Source organism: Corvus cornix, chromosome 11 (assembly GCF_000738735.6).
Source record: "Corvus cornix cornix isolate S_Up_H32 chromosome 11, ASM73873v5, whole genome shotgun sequence".
Taxonomy (NCBI): domain Eukaryota; kingdom Metazoa; phylum Chordata; class Aves; order Passeriformes; family Corvidae; genus Corvus; species Corvus cornix.
The window spans coordinates 10,950,672-10,966,879 of NC_046341.1; the positions used below are offsets into that span (position 1 = coordinate 10,950,672).

A 16,208-nucleotide genomic window follows, 5' to 3' on the forward strand; every position below is an offset into this window, starting at 1 on the left:
TCACGTGGCTACTGGGCCTGATCTTACTTCTGTTGGGTTTCATTTGAGGCATTCCAGTTTCCACAGTTTGTTTTGTAAGCAAAGTCTTAACAATTACTTATTGTTGGAAAGTAGAATTAAGCCCCCTAAAATTTAAATTTCTATGTTAATATTCCCCCTATTATACTAAAAGTGCTATAAAAGTCTCTTTACCACTCAGAAAACAATAAATTAAAAGAATGGTGACATGGATTTTGTTTCAACAAAGCATGAGATACTGTGATTAACTGTTATACATTACTGGTACTGAGGGTAAACACCTAAAAATAAAAGAAGTTCACTAAGTTCTCATTTGTGAATATCCTAGTTCTAGAGATCTTATTTCGCACACCTGGAAGTGCATTATCAGCCATCAGGATATCTTTTTTCATATCAGATTTCACAGTGTCTCTTCAAAGGAAGATTTATTTGTTGTTCAGTGCAAACAGCCATTTTAGTTTAAAACGAGTTAAAAGAAATACGTTACCAGCTGGTGGAAATCAGCATCGGCTGGTGTCAGATATGGAAGCCTATTCTCCCCAAGTTCTTCAAGAAGTTTCTTCTTCTGTTTTGGAGGGGTAAAATTGAAACAGAAAATTAGATTAAAAACCAAGATATAAACAGAGAAGTATAAAAGTAGTTGTAGTAAAATGACAAAACCATGTGCAATTACTTCTCTTACTACCTTCAATTCTGGAAAATTAAACAATGAAAAACGAATTTTAAAAATCCATGGAACTTCTCCACTTACAAAGCAGTAATTCAGTTTAGGTAGTTTTAGAGCACGTGAGTACTTTTACTCCTAAATTCTTTTTTAGATAATCAGTCCTTGTTACACTGATCAAAATTCATCTTGGCCTCATGTTCTTCAGACCCGTGCCTCCTTTATAATTACACATTAATTTCTTATTTCCTTTTCATTTTGTTTTTTACTTCAATTTGTGCATCCAATAGGTAAAAAGCTCGTATTTCATCAAATGGCTCAATAACCCACTTCATTAAAATAATGAGCCCCAGTGTTGGGTGCACTCTAAAATATTTCCTGAAATGGTTTATGAAGGAAAAAGAAAGCACAGTGTACTGTACCCCAAAGCCCCCACAGCCTGACAATATTTAAAATGCCATCCTCAAGACCTTCTATCCCACAGACAGCCATAAATCTGGTTTGATGCTGGGAGTGCACAAAGAACCACCTACCTGTAAACAGGTTTTCTCTGTCCCCTTGTTCTCTTAACTCCATTTTTACTTCTGGTTTAGACTAAGAGCATCTCCACCAATATTTAGTCAATGTGACCACTAATAAATTGCTAAGACAAAAGCCTGCTTTTTCTCCAAATTGTGTCTTTCAGGTTTTAATTAATCAAAATAGATTTTTTTGTGGCACTATATAGTTAATTGTGTTAATGATTTGCAAAGTGCAAGAGATGTGTGAAACATGCCATCAGAATTTTGGATTCAAACAATCCTGATCCCTGACAGGTCCATTCACACTTATCTACTCACAGACTAACTCAACGCTAACTCGGTATAAATACAGATTAACAACAGTGTAAAAATTATTGCAGTGGAAGTACTGGCCTAGAAAATTAATAAACTCCTTCCTCTACTTTCTTTTAGCTTGCAGGGATTACTTTTTACAAACTTTGATTATTAACAAATTTTGACTTACTTGCAAATCAAAGACCATAAAACTGTATATGCCATAATGCTTAAATATATAACAGGATTCAAGCTCTTATTTTTATTGCATACTTTCAACTACATAAACACTAGCACAAGAAACAACTCAAGTTGCAGCTCACTCAATATTTTTACGTTGTAAGAGAAAGACCAGATGGAAATGGAATACTGTTTTAAAAAGATTATTAAGGATATAATACAAAGGGAAACAGACTAAGTTAAAAAAAAGGTATGACTAACACTTTCATAAAACCAAGTTCAAAAGGAGGTCAAAACAGATCTTCCCTATTCTAGCACTACTATTTAAAAAAGGAAGAAAAAACATCCCATGTAGTATCTAATTCCTGGCTTATAACAAACATGTAAACAAGGAAAGCTGAACTCTGGAGTATAACTGAATTCTGTGACAATGAATTCCATTTATTCAAATTTAAGCATCAAGAAAGATGACAGAGGCTTAAAGTCAGGTGGAAGTGTAGAGGATTTTAAGGTTCATAGATCAGTCAAACTACAATAAGAGCAGGTGGCTCTCACTCATCTCCACACTCACAATGCGCTGAGCACCAATTCTTAACAAGCCTGAGAAGAGCAGCACTGACATTTCTGAACTAGTGGTGTAATTTCTCTATGTCCTCAGTTTTCTTTGGGGACAGGTTGTTGGTATGTTGACATGAAGTCATTGGTGAAACCCAGCAGATTGTAACTTCAGATTAAGTTGGCAGAAAATGACATGCTGATTTTCTGCATATTCTAAAACAATTACACTCCTCTATTACCAAAAGCTTGCCAGAACTTTATTACATGAAATTGCTGAAAACATTAGACTGGCTTTGTTATTTGTAAGATAAACCATATTAAACTGCAGAAAAAAAAAAAAAAAGATATTTTAACATGGACTCACATCTGTGGGAAGAAAAAAAAAAAGTGGGAAGAAGAGAGATTCTGACAATTTCTTTGTCAAGTATCAGGCTCTTGGCAAAAAGCACATAACATTAAAATGCACTCTTGTGTATAGGTAGTAGTAGTTCACATTTGATTGTCAGATCTGGCTAAGTGCCGCTCTTCAGCTTGATGTGCAGACTAATACACACAGCTGGGTGGTATAACATGCTGCTCATCTCTTATGCAAGAAGCTGTCACACAGATGTCAAAAACATCAAGCTACTCACAAATACCTCCAAAAAGTAAAAAAAAAGAAAAACTCAGTATCTGGCTATACCAGCTGGCTGATGTGAAAGTCTAAGCACTGTTACATAAGCATTGTTTATTGGCTTTTCAAACACACAAACCCCTAAATAAAAACTAAAAAATTGCCTCTATTTGAAGGTATCAGGCTTCTTAAAAAGCCTTTTTCTGAGTTTTACCTTTTAGAAGTTATCAACAGTGGAACAATTTATTCCAATACCAAGATTATATTTCTTACATTTTAAAAAACAGTGTGATTTTTATACACACATTAGTGACGCCAATACATGAAAGACGATCTAAAGTGCACCATCCCTGTCACCATGCACTGTGCACTGCTTTAGAAACTTTGTTAAGTGCTCATCTTGGGCTTTCAGAAAGGCAAATACCTCTGCAAATACTCATTTTGTGGGCTGCTGTGAGTGTTTCTGGAGCTATTTTAACTGACTCTGCAACGAAGATCAGAAGCACAAATATCCAGTTTTAGAATGTGCAACGAACATCCTGCAGACATTAACAATCTCTGCTCATTTATTAATAATAAATAGGATTATTAATGAGACAGTTGTAAAATTCAGCAAGTGGAATATCAATAATTGGAATCTCTCAATCACTATACTAGTAATTATTTATTTTTCCTGGCAAGAGAAGTGGTGCATTGTATGTTACAGAGCAAGAGAAGTAACGGAAACACAACTAAGACACATCAAAAGTACAAGCCAAAATGCAGTTATGTTACACACGTTTTTCTATTTTCAAATTAAGTGATGTAAGGAAAAGATGGGACTCAATGACATTTTCTGACCAAGAAGCATGACAATATAAAAACTTTCACAGCTGACATTTTTCCCTGTGGGGTGTCAGTACCATTCTCAGAAGGTTTCATTTCTCTCTTAATTGTAAGACAGAAGTTCAATATCTAGGCTATAAAGGCTTATGAAGACTTTACTGTTTCCAACAAAGAATTCCTACTTAGTTTCCTCATCAAGCAAGTCAGAAAACAATAGTTATTTTCCAATTTACAGATAATTTTCTTGGCTGAAACAATATACTATAAAAAACTAAATTTATTATAATCACACTGAAATATTACTGAAATTAGTTCTGACAACAAATTTAAGGCTGCAATGCCATAACAATTTCTAACACGTAAAACCACTGAAAACATTAAGCAAAAGTTTGGGTTTTTTTCCCCCAAGTACCTGGCATAAAATGTACTGAAGAATTCATTGAAGCAATTGCAATTGTTAACACAAGGAAGACTTAAATCCATGCAAAAAGGATTTTTTTTTTGCCTATCTCATATCTAGGTCTGACAAATGATCTTGCTGGGGCTAAAAGTGGGAACACCACACTGGTGGAGGTGAGGGTGCAAAAAGGTTTGTGTAGCTGCTCTGGAACATCATCTCCACTCCCAGATTACAACAGCCCCTTTGCCTCAACTCCTTTCATCAGAAGTTCTTAAAACATTGTCCATTTTTTCATCTTAAAAAGTTTTGCTAACTGCCTACTGCAGTTTTTACACTTTTGAGACTACTCGGTACCAGAACTAGTAACACACTTGAATTTTTTTGGTTTTAATGCAATCCAATATGTTTGCAGAAATTTCAGGGATAGATATTAAAAAAAGACCCACTATTCAAAGCATAAGAAAGTATCATCTCCTTCTCCAATACTGTTTTTCCCAATTGTCTTTCATTATCCCAAGGGTTATCAGCTTCAGAATGCCTGAGAATGCCTATTGTCATCACAGAAAGATCTGAATCACAGTTCAGATGCAAACCTTTGTTTTCTTAAAAATCTCTCCGTCCTATTACCTTTTTTACCCATATAAGAATGTCCATTAGGGCTTCTGTTTCCCTTTCATTCTTTTTTTTTAATCAACTGTAATAAAACATGGATTTCTTTCAAGTCCTGCATGAAACAAAGGACTAGTGCTCTGAAATACTTTAACAGTTTTATAAAGGAGGACGATTAAACATATAGCAAAAATTTTGTGACACAATACTAAGACCCCATCAAGAAAAAAGCCACCATTTTACAGGAATTTCCACAACGTTACCTCCTAACAGTCTTTCACATGTCAGGTTGTTTTTTTTTTTAAATAAAATTGGGATAGTTTCTTAAGGAAGGAATGTGATTTTGAAGTTGACATTTGTTTAAACTACAAGGCCTTCCAAGTGTTAGCTATTAAAACTTCATAGCTACCAAGAACATTCAAGTGGCTCACTAAAACAAGTTATGTCAGAAATGAACATCAAGTAATAAAAAATGCGTTCTAAATGTACCATTACAGCTTTTATTTCTCCATTATCACATATATTAGATTTCAGAATTTTTTTTTTCTTCAAATTATTTCTGTAAACTCTACTCATCAAAAGATCTTAAGGGACTGGCCAATTTTACAGCACCATTTACTGACATGAAAATGTTATATTGCCAGCCTACCCTTCATTACACTCAAGACTTACCAAAAACATTGTCTGTGCTACATTCTACAATACAGCCTCCCAAAAATACTGGTAGATATATGACCATACTGTACCACATTTGCATACTATAAACTGCCCTCCCCACCCCCCTAATATAAGTCAAAAACATTTTTATATTAAGGGAAAAACCATGCATTATTATTATTCTATGTAAACTCATATTAAAATTATCTACAACAGTCTAGCAGTATTTCCTGTCCCATATATTCACTTGCTAATTATACTACAATAAATTATACCTGTTATTTACTATAACCACAGTGAATCCTTTTCTTCCACTGAACAAATGGATCCAGCTACAGAAGTGACAAAATACAGTTCAAGTGACCTGGGCACGAAAAAAATTACGTAATGAACAATCCACTGCCACACAAAGACCTCAAGTCTAACATCAGCATCTGAGAGTAGCTGTCTCAAAGACTGTTTGATATTCTCTGCTGCAAAGGTACTGTTTGGCTTTACTTACTAATTTCAACCTCTCTTACCCTTTCTCATAAATCACCAGGCCCAGGTTTTGGTTCACACACACACAGACCAGTCATGCATATGCACAACACACTCAACCGATGTAACTGAACTAAGAGTTAATTTATGCATTGAAGCAGCTTAGCAATGTGTGAAAAATGTCTGCTGCCAGTATCCCCTCTCTCCCCACCTTTAAGTGTTAAGGGCCCCTTAATTGTTGTTTTAACCTACAGGAACATTGTTCCTTTGGCCAGTGGCTGTTAATGGAACAGAACCGGCAATTTCCTTACCTAGCTGAGTGTGGATTTGTCACACATGGATTAGCACTGTAAGTCATAATAATTAAAATTTGAAGTAATAAATAGTTCAAACACAGACAATTTGGGCTGTCCCTAAGCCTCCTCCACATAATTGTGAATAAACTACTTCTTCTACCATCACTGCAAGCACTTTGATTCCATCATCCATGTCTTGTTCCCTCTTATCATCCATGCATCCTCTTGCAGCAGGTACCAGTTAGTAAATGGGTCAGCTCTGTGTATTAGGTGAGAAGTAAGAACATTCAAATTTGTTTGAAAATGAACAAGCTTCATTAAGATCTCCAGTTCTTGGTTTCTTCTCATACATACAGACTCAAGATCACACGTGTACTTCAGAAAATACTTAAGACAGTGGATACTTTCAGTTCAATGTGGTTGTGAGTCACAATGAAGAGCTAAGGGCACTGGAGCATTTCTGCATGCCCTTCTTTGCACGGTTTCTAAAAAATAGCCAATAGTTTCTGAGAAACTAGATTTCTTAATCTAGCAATTCTTTACCAGCTTACCTCCAAAGAATCAGCAGACAGAAACCTTAGTGACTGTTACCAATTACTAATTCCGCATGATGTAGCAAAAACACCCCTACACAGCCAGTCCCAAGAAACCAAGGGGGTTTGACCAGCTGTGAAATACTAAGCAACGATATTTAACAGACAAAAGATTCAATAAAGACTAAAGACAGATAAAATAAAAACTATAACAAGGGCTAATATTGAAACAAGGATACATTAGGTGTTGCTGTTCATGTTCATCTCATGTTCTAATGACATAAAGATACTGATGGTTCCTAACTTCTATGGAAATCTATTACCAGGACACATGGCACTAGATCTCTGCAGCCTTAGGAGATGCATATTATGCTTAAGAATGGAAAATAATGCTGACATGGTGCTATTTCTCCCTGAATAACTCAAGGAAACAGAAAGAAACATTAAAGATCACCACATTATTTTGGGAAGTGGTGCATATCTGCAATGTGGAATTCTACAAACTCCACTGGGATTCAGTATCTAATTGATGTAGCAAAGTAAGAGCAAACACACTGACCAACAACCACAGAACAGAACAAGGACCTCCAGATTGAAACCCAAGGGCTGACACAGCTTCAAATGCAGATTCATAACCTTTGCAACAGGCTCATAACTTCTGCAGATACAGAAAAAGAACTTGCCAACACAAACTCTGGCAGGTCACACTAAAAGAGTTTTTCAGAACTACCAGCAAAATCAAAGATACAATTAATTTTCTTGCAGCTTTTCATCATTTCCAAAAAACAGCAAGCCTGGCAGGATTGCTGGTCTCTATATACATTGATGCGTAATGGTAGAAGCAATCCATGTGCAGTAAGAATACTTTAAAAAGGGGGGGAAAAAAAACTCTAAGTGTTAAAATATCACCCAGAAGATAAAGCAGTCAAAAGTAAAGTGAAAAGGATAAGAAAAAAATACAGATATTTCCTTAAATACTTCAGTTTAGCATCAAATGCAGCTTCTAACCTGCCCTTGGATGACACTGCAGAAGATAGTGTTAATGTAGAAAGAGCAGGTCTTAAGTGCAAATGCATGTGCCATGCAATCGGCTACAAGGAAGATCAATAAGGAGCTAGAGCATTAAATTTCACATACTGTAACTGTCATGCCCATTACACAGTATTTGAACATCTTCGCAGGCCATTAAAAAATTGTTGATTCTTGGTATTTTTTACAGAACCAAATTATTTTCCAGAGATTTTATTAGCACAATAAGCACTACGAAAGTCTAAAAACACTTACAAACTTGGTGAAATCTGAAGACCTTTACAGCCTTCCAAGACATCATATTTACATATTTACAGAATGCAGAACTGTATTCTTCACTTCAGCATGAAAAGACAAGAAGATGGTTTAAAGCCTTACAGATAAAAGGAAATGTATTTCAGGAACCCTTTTCTTTTGTGTTAGTCACATTTCACCAGGCACATAGCTGATGTATTTTAAGGGAGGCATTTACCAGATAATTCTTGAGAGTGTGTGCCACAGCTAACAAAATCACTGCCAAAGAATGCACCAAAGGAAGGGGAATGCCAGTCCCCTGGGTTTTGGCTGCAGAAGAAGCATCAGACTTCTTGCCTCGTGCTTCTTGCCTCTGCTCTTCAATCTTTGTGCTTTGCCCTTTTCAAGGACATGATAAACTCAAATTTTCCTCTCAATGTTTCTCACTAGGGGAGGCTTTGAGCAGAAGCTTCATGCTCCCCAAAACAATTTAAAGGTAACCACTGATGTGTAATCACGGTTACAATGAATTCACTGTCAATATCTTTCCAAAACAGCACAACTGAGACATCATTTTTGAAGATACACATGAGAACAGAGTTAATACAGTTGCATCACTTTTTACAATGTATTTTAAGGGACATAAATATTAGAGATCACATTATGCACATAAATTTAACATAACAAAATTTGTACAAGAGTATTCAGCAAGGAGAAGTGCAATTTGTAACATTTTACACAACTGGACCAGATAATCCTTGAGGTCCCCTTCCAACCCGGTATTTTATGATTCTATGATTTATAAGAGTGACCTGTGTCATAAATGCACAGACACTGCTTTGTATTTATTACATACTGCTTTCCTAATTTTGAACGCACAACACCATTGGTCAAATGATGGTAACACTCATTTAGAAAACCTAAATACTACAGCTGTTGACTCAATTTTATAAGACAACTATTTATGAAATACTGTTGAATTGAATTTTGGTATATAAATTCAAGAAAGATATTGCCATATGGTTTGCTGAAAAAAGGGTTTTTTTTTAAAAAAGAAGTCTTTTAAAGAAACTGGTCATAGTGAACAATTCAGACTTGGTTAATTTTGTTTAGCTTGAAGACTTTGTTTTATTCATAGTCTCCGAAATAAGCCACATGGGGAACAGAAAGCTAACATTTAAATGTTAAGTTGGCAGGTAACAATTAGCAAAATTCAGGGTCTGAAATGCTGGGCAAGTTCAGACCAGAAACAGGGAGCACAATTGCAAAGAAAGGATAATTAGGCACTGGAGGAGACACCTCTGTGAAATATGAATTCTCCCTCATGGGAATTTTTTCTCATATCAAGTTTGAAAGTTTTTATAAATGAGTGGTTCCCAAACTGTGTAGACCAGCAGACTACAGTGAATCATTCATACTTCCTTAAGAAGCTCTGCACATGCAGCCTAACCAAATAAACTGGAGGCAGCAAAGCCACACTGACTGAAAGTTTGATGCATCTCGTTCCTCAGTTTGGTTTTGATTAATCACTTTGCCAGTCACCAGTGGTCAGTGAATCAGGAGACCTTGGTGTTAGAAATCCTCTTCTGCCTCACAATCCAAAAAAACAGGGGTTTGTTGGTATCTGTATTTCACAGTACTGAGAACGTCTGCAGTACTATGGTAAGGTTAAAGAACTACAGCTAAAAGAAGGGCTACTCACATTTTATTCTTAAGCCATCTTTGCATTATGTAAATAATGTTAGGGTATACTAAGAGGTAACATACAAGAGAGCACTGATGTGCTGTAAAAGAAGTAGATCTCTGTTAAGCCATTTTCTTTGTGTCAAATCCAGGTGAATTTCATATGCAAATCAAGATTTTGCTTAAGAATACATTTTTTGAACAAACTTAAGAACTCCTACATTTTCAAATAATGCTGTTTTAATAAAGCTATTCTGACTCATGAAAAGGCTAATACTTAATTTCCAGTTTTCATTTCTAGTATTTGCATATACAGATCTTATTTCTCATTAACTTTTACCCTCACTTGCAATGTTCAGGTGTAATTTTGCAGAACAGCATTACTCAACTAAAATAGAAATGCACAAAAATTATTTCTTAAGTCTTCCTTTCACATTTGTTCAGGGAAAACTCTTGCCTGTCCTTTCTACCCATACACTTAAATTCCTAATTGGTCTAAGACTCTAGATAGTCCTGCTGCTACCTCTGTGTTTTGAGAATGTGAAGTAGTACAGTAATAACAAATCTTTTCAAAATCATCTCTTCCTTTCTCCACGGTATTCTCAAATACAGGCTGGATTTCTGAAGGTGAAAAGGAGAGAGGCTGGCACACAGAGGACTATTCCAGATTTCTACACAACTCTCCTTTGCCCTACTTGCTCTCTTCTGCTGAAAAAAAAATTCTTCTACCAAATTTAATAAATTAACAATTCCTACCAAGAGTACTAACTCACTCTAGAGTGGCTTTGATTCATTGTCTAAACAAAGGAAGAAGAAGGGCAGCCATGCTGATCCACAACATACTAAAGCTGTAGCAGGCTGATAGGAAAATACAGACATGTTTAATCAACTGTGTGGTGACACTCAAAATTGAATCCATTAAATGACCCAGTAAAGAAAAAGCACCAAATAATTTCTGATTGTATTTTTAAGTAAATATCTGTATATGTTACAGAAGAACATTATCAAAAAAGCCCACAGCAAAACAAGTGAAGGAACAGTGAGAAAATGTAAAAACCTTTTATATAAAGGGATACAAGCACACAAAAAATAATTCTAACATGGAAGTACAACTTGACGAAGAGAAGGATTGTTCTGAACTATCATAAAATTAAAGGCACATAGGAAAGTCTCCATCCAACTGAACATACTGCAGACACCTTAAAATCTAAACTCTCTTACTTCCTTAGAGGATACATCAAAGACAAGAATAAATAAATTTCACTTCCTTCAGAATGTCTACAAGGACTGGAGCCAACCATTTTATAATTCGATACAGTGGTTTCGTATGTTGGGGTACTCTCACCCTGAAATTCAAAATTCTAGGCCACCCTTTCTGACACGTAGCCTGCATGTCTGTGTTAAAACCATCTGAGTGACAGCAGCTCAGTTGCATTAATAAGGGAGGCTGAGGGCAAGGAACTGACATTAAGAGAAAGCTGCTAGAACCACCTTTGTTCTTATTTGCTGGCTTAACATGCTGTATTACTTCTCCTTCTACAATGGAATTGCTTTAGCAGTAACTAGAATTCAAGAAGGGCTGAATGAAAAAAGAATGAACAATGCAGGATTTTAAAAAAAATATTCAAAGGGAGGATTTTAAAATTAAATAACAGACAACTACAAGAGCTTGTGACCCACATTTAGCACTACATATGCTGCAATTCCCACCTAAACTAGTGACAAAGGCTTGATAGTCTCCATGCAGAGCTGAACTGCCATATGAAATATGCCTCAAACTGTTAGTTGAGCTAATTGATTATGTAAGAATTCCATTAGATTTTTACATAGGAGTTTAACTGAAAAAAGACTACAGTTACCTAATAATTTTGGGAACGCTTAACTTTATCAGCCCCTGCATTTGGAAAGAACCACGATTAGGATCCCTACTCACAGCATTTATTGAGGGACATTTTTTTTTTTTTAAATTTCCATGACAGGAATTTTAAGCAAAATCATTTCCAGATAGAGAAGTGCAAAAAACCCAAGTACTGTTTAACTTAGAATTCCTACCTGTATTTTCACACCAAGCAGACTAACTTTGAACACCATGACAGCAGAGAGATCACCTGTAACATGCATATGAGACTTTTTCCTCTAGAACAAAGTACAGTTCTGTACCAAACTTCATGAAGCACTAGAACAGGCTCCTAAAGCCTGCCATTGGCAAAAGACACTGCACTCCAATTTCTGTAGCTCCTCATTCCATTTCTCTTTTTCTGTTTTTAAGTTGACAAGTGTTCTATGCTTACAAGTTTTCAATAGCCTATTACAAAAAGACTCAAAGTTGTTTGCATTACACACCACGGGGATTAAAAAGGAGTTAATATATATCTGTTCAGAACTATTGTGCAGAAAATAGCTGTGTTGTACAGGGCTTAGGCTGTGACCCGCTTAACTTTATTCATAGAATGCACAATCCATCACGTACAAAAACACAGAGGAAAATGTGAGGTGTTGGTAAGTACCGCTGTTAGCGAGAAATTCTGCTAATTATTACACCAAATAAGCATAGTCAACAGGCCAGAGCTGTGAGAGGGCATGTTTCAGGGCATTAAATGGCTGCCTTGGATGGAGATGAATACATTACACTGTGCCCTTTAACAATAAAACAATTTCCCTGACACTCGGCAGCGCGGGAGCCCCGGCGCGCAGGGGAAGCGCGGCGCTGCCGGCACAGGCGGTGCTGCAGCGCCACCCAGCGCCGCGCACCGCGGCCGCGCCTCCCCACAGCAAAGCCCGCACGGATCCGCCTCGGCCCGGTGAGGAGCCAGCGCAGCACAGGAGAGGAGCCTCCCTCCGTGCCCGGAAAAAACAGACAAAGCGGGGTTATAGCGAGACACGCTCCTCCTCTTGCTTTGTAACTCCGACACACGCGCCCTTAAATAGCTGGTAACGCCTTACACACAGTTTTACTACAGCCTGCTCTTACAGTCCAAGCCAGTGCATCGTAAAGCCTATGCACTGGAGGCTTGGGATAGTTTTTGAAATTGATTTTAGGAAAATATTTCATCACCTTAATATTTTTAATTTTCCGCCCCTCTGTTTTAAATGGACTCTATCATTACTGTTTTTATCTGGAGTGCTTTCACAGCTTAATAAAGTGTTCTAGAGGCTGCAAACTTTGCACATTCTTCCATTCCTTGCTTGCATGTTGACATTTTGTATACTCCTGCCATCATATTTATTGTCACTGCAATGGAGTTACAGCCATCCCACATCTCCGTTACCCTGCTTCTCTTCTGCTGATCAGTGCTGCAGCTCAATGCTGAGATTTATGCAAACTAAACTTATGCAAACTAAACAACCCCACTCATGAAAAGCCATGAAGAGATTGAAGTACATTTCATGAGGAATATAAATTAATGTGTGAACACCAGCACAATTGTCTATCAAGTTTAAAAAAAAAATCATTTACATGCTTAGATCAAGTTAAAAGCATAGATTGCAAAGAAGGATGCTAGTACGATCCCTGCCATTAGTCTCTGCATTTTTATTTCACAACAATTTTACAGGAAAAGGCAAGAAAAAGTCTATGTTCTCTAGCCATTTAGCACACAGATACCATTTATTTATGGACACTCTATATATTTATGAATCAATTAAAAATTCTACATCTGAACCCCACATCTATCATCATGAAATGAACAGCAATATATTAATACTTTATAGTACTAATTTCAGCACAAAATCACCCTCAACCAAGCTGCTTCCTATTACTGGCATTAAATTGCCACTTCTCATCACTCCAAATTTTTTTTGTTTCATTAAACTAAACAAAAATAATGTAATTTAACATATGTAGAACTGTATACTACAAAACAAGGGGGAAAAAAAATCAAAAATCCCCACCAGGCAGACTTACTGCTACAGGAGGACACCAAATGTCTGTTCTGATTGAAATATAACTTGTATCACAAGATGCTTAGAGGTTGCTTTAAAAATAATTTCTCCAAATTCTGAAGCCACAAGGAGAAGTGTGAGGGGCAAGAATGAAGAGGAGGAATAACAGCTTTTAAAACATTGCTCATGAAAATATTATGCAGGCTGCAACAGAACGACACTTGCAGAGTTTAGAGTTTGTCTAATGTAATTTTCCTACTGCAAACTCAGTGAAATGGAAATATAAAACTTTAGCAAAGTTTTGTATGTTCTCAGGTCCTGACCTGCTTCATCTAGACCTTGAGGGTTATATAATGAACACAGAATCTTATTCAGTTATTTATCTGCATCAGGAAACCCTGAAATTATGTGTAATGAAAGAAGTTTCTCAAGTTAAAATTCTCGTTTTGATGGTTAGATTAGGACAATACAACCACATGGACTAAACCTTCCATTGTATTAGACAAACAGTTATGATATAAAGTGCATAAATCACACATGCAGTACTAAAAACCCCTTAGAAATCCAAAGGGGAGAAGCTTCACTCAGTGAGTGGGCAGCACACTGTAACTCTAAGTTTGCAAACCTTTACTGTAAATACACTTTAAGTATTTGAATCGATACTCTACTTTAGGACCTAAACTGCTGCCACAAGAATCAACATTGTCCCTACTTTAAATATGAAGTAAAAAAAGCAAGATAAACTCATTCCTTATGTGTCATATAGAATTCTGCTCATGGCTTCTCAAATTGCTCTTTCAGATTCAGAGAAAGTACTTGTACTTTCTGGTGCACTGACACCTAGGAAAGTTCAAATGAGCAGACTGGAGGGAAGATGTGCTTATACAAAGCAATGAAAAATGGTCAGGATGTGTAGAGACTACAAGAGAAAGAAGGCAGCATTAACAGCAAAAACCAAGTGTAAGCCCCTGTTTACCATAGCAATGAACAAAAAAAGTCCTAAGTCTGATGGTCACTGAAGTATTACTGTCCAAGCTTTTAAGAACCTGTTGTTTCCTTGCTTTTATTACAATACTTTCTGATTTCTAACACAGAGGCTGTGTTAGAAAGAAAAATGATTTAAACTAGAGTAATTCCTGATCATCATATTAGAAGTTTTAATCCAAAAAGATCCCAAACTAGCAGTTGCCTTGAAAAACACATGCAGATCACCTACTCCAAAACAGGTATTGTTTCTTAAGGATCCTGAGATGCACAGCCCTCTGAAAGCCAGGGGCATGCTCCTGTACTAGATTCCAGATTCAGTCTGAAATTTAAATGCTGCATCATTTCCAGTTCTTGATACCCAAGAAACAAACAAGGAATATGGTTCAAGTTTTAGACAATGGAACGAGCCCACTTGGGTTTATCTTCAGTGCAGTCCCCATTCAAAACATCTCAGCTCACATCCACTGGCATCAAGTTATCAACATTCTAGCTCTGTAGCCCACATCAGTTTTACAGCCACAGAGGAATGCTCCTCAGAACAGCTATCACCTCCAAAACTTTTTCCCCTCAAAGTAAAACTTGTCCAGGAAGAGAACATATCACATTAAATTTCTGTCACATTCCTTTTGCAAAGCATATCATTCACATATTTGCAGGAATATAACATTTTTTCCCTCTTGAAATATACCAGCCCTTTTCTCCACAGGATTTTCCTTAAAAGCTGTAAAAATGTATTTGCCCTTATACCTCAAGAAACGCTTGACTGACCAAAGTTCAACTTGTTATATGCCTTAGATATTCCAGATATTCATAATTATTCATATTCTCAAATGATGCAGATTACTCATAGACATTGATTGGATGCCCACACCAAAGCCACTGCTAAGAAAGGAACTGCCAAGCGTCTTTTCAACAAGAAGTTTCCCTTACCCACTTCCAAAGGATTATCTTTGCCGTAAAATATTGAAACAAAATAAAAACCAATCTTACTGATGATTTAAAGAAACAAATTCTAGAATTGTGGTCTGTGTTCTCTTTTGCTGTCCCAAGAAAATGAATATACGAAAAAGTGGCTTGATAGCACTCGATTTTACTTCATTTTCAGTATTAATTTGTTTTAATTACATGATATGACAGATCATTAAATGCAAACAGGTTCATCACAGTATTTCAAAAAAATTCAATTTACTGTCACCATTGTTTTATTTCTTTCCTATAAGTGAAAGCTATTTGGAATGCATTTAGAAGGATAAAAACCTCTAACAAAATTCATACGGTCCTCAGTATAACAACTGTTATCCTATGCTTCTGATAAACTAATTTCCTTTTAAAATTATGTGGGAAGTCAAGAATTACCTATTTTAACAATTCCAGTGCAAGGAATACCAACTGTTCTACAACCATAATTTGCAGGTTCCCTCAGAAACCAAAACAAGGGCACGTAAACAATATCCTGCACTTCAACAACTCTGGAATCAATAAAATGGATTTACTCCTATGAAACTGCTCAGTAGTGGAGAGGGCAGGAGGACTTCTTGCTTTCATCAACTCTTTCGGGCATAGCCAGAGTACAACTTTCTTTAGGACGCAGTTGTCCAGACAGCTCCTATGTTAGAAAATGCAATGTAAAGCTGAGGTAAGGCAAAGTAGAGTGACTCTAGGCTTTTGGTAACAAGTTAAAATCTACTATGGTTAATATTAAGCATTTAGTTATTACCCAATTATTCTTATTTCTGAACTCAGTA

At 36.4% G+C, this 16,208-nt stretch overlaps 1 protein-coding gene across 4 annotated transcripts in view; it reads right to left on the reverse strand.

The window, feature by feature from the left end:
- Positions 1 to 16,208, reverse strand: part of FTO (FTO alpha-ketoglutarate dependent dioxygenase) — a 231,995-nt gene that overhangs the window by 190,697 nt on the left and 25,090 nt on the right. For all 4 annotated transcript variants that reach the window (XM_039558183.1, XM_019284214.3, XM_010396597.4 and 1 more), the window contains exon 2: positions 506 to 583. In XM_039558183.1, the coding sequence (XP_039414117.1) occupies positions 506 to 583 (78 nt within the window). The remainder of the gene's footprint in view (positions 1 to 505; positions 584 to 16,208) is intronic.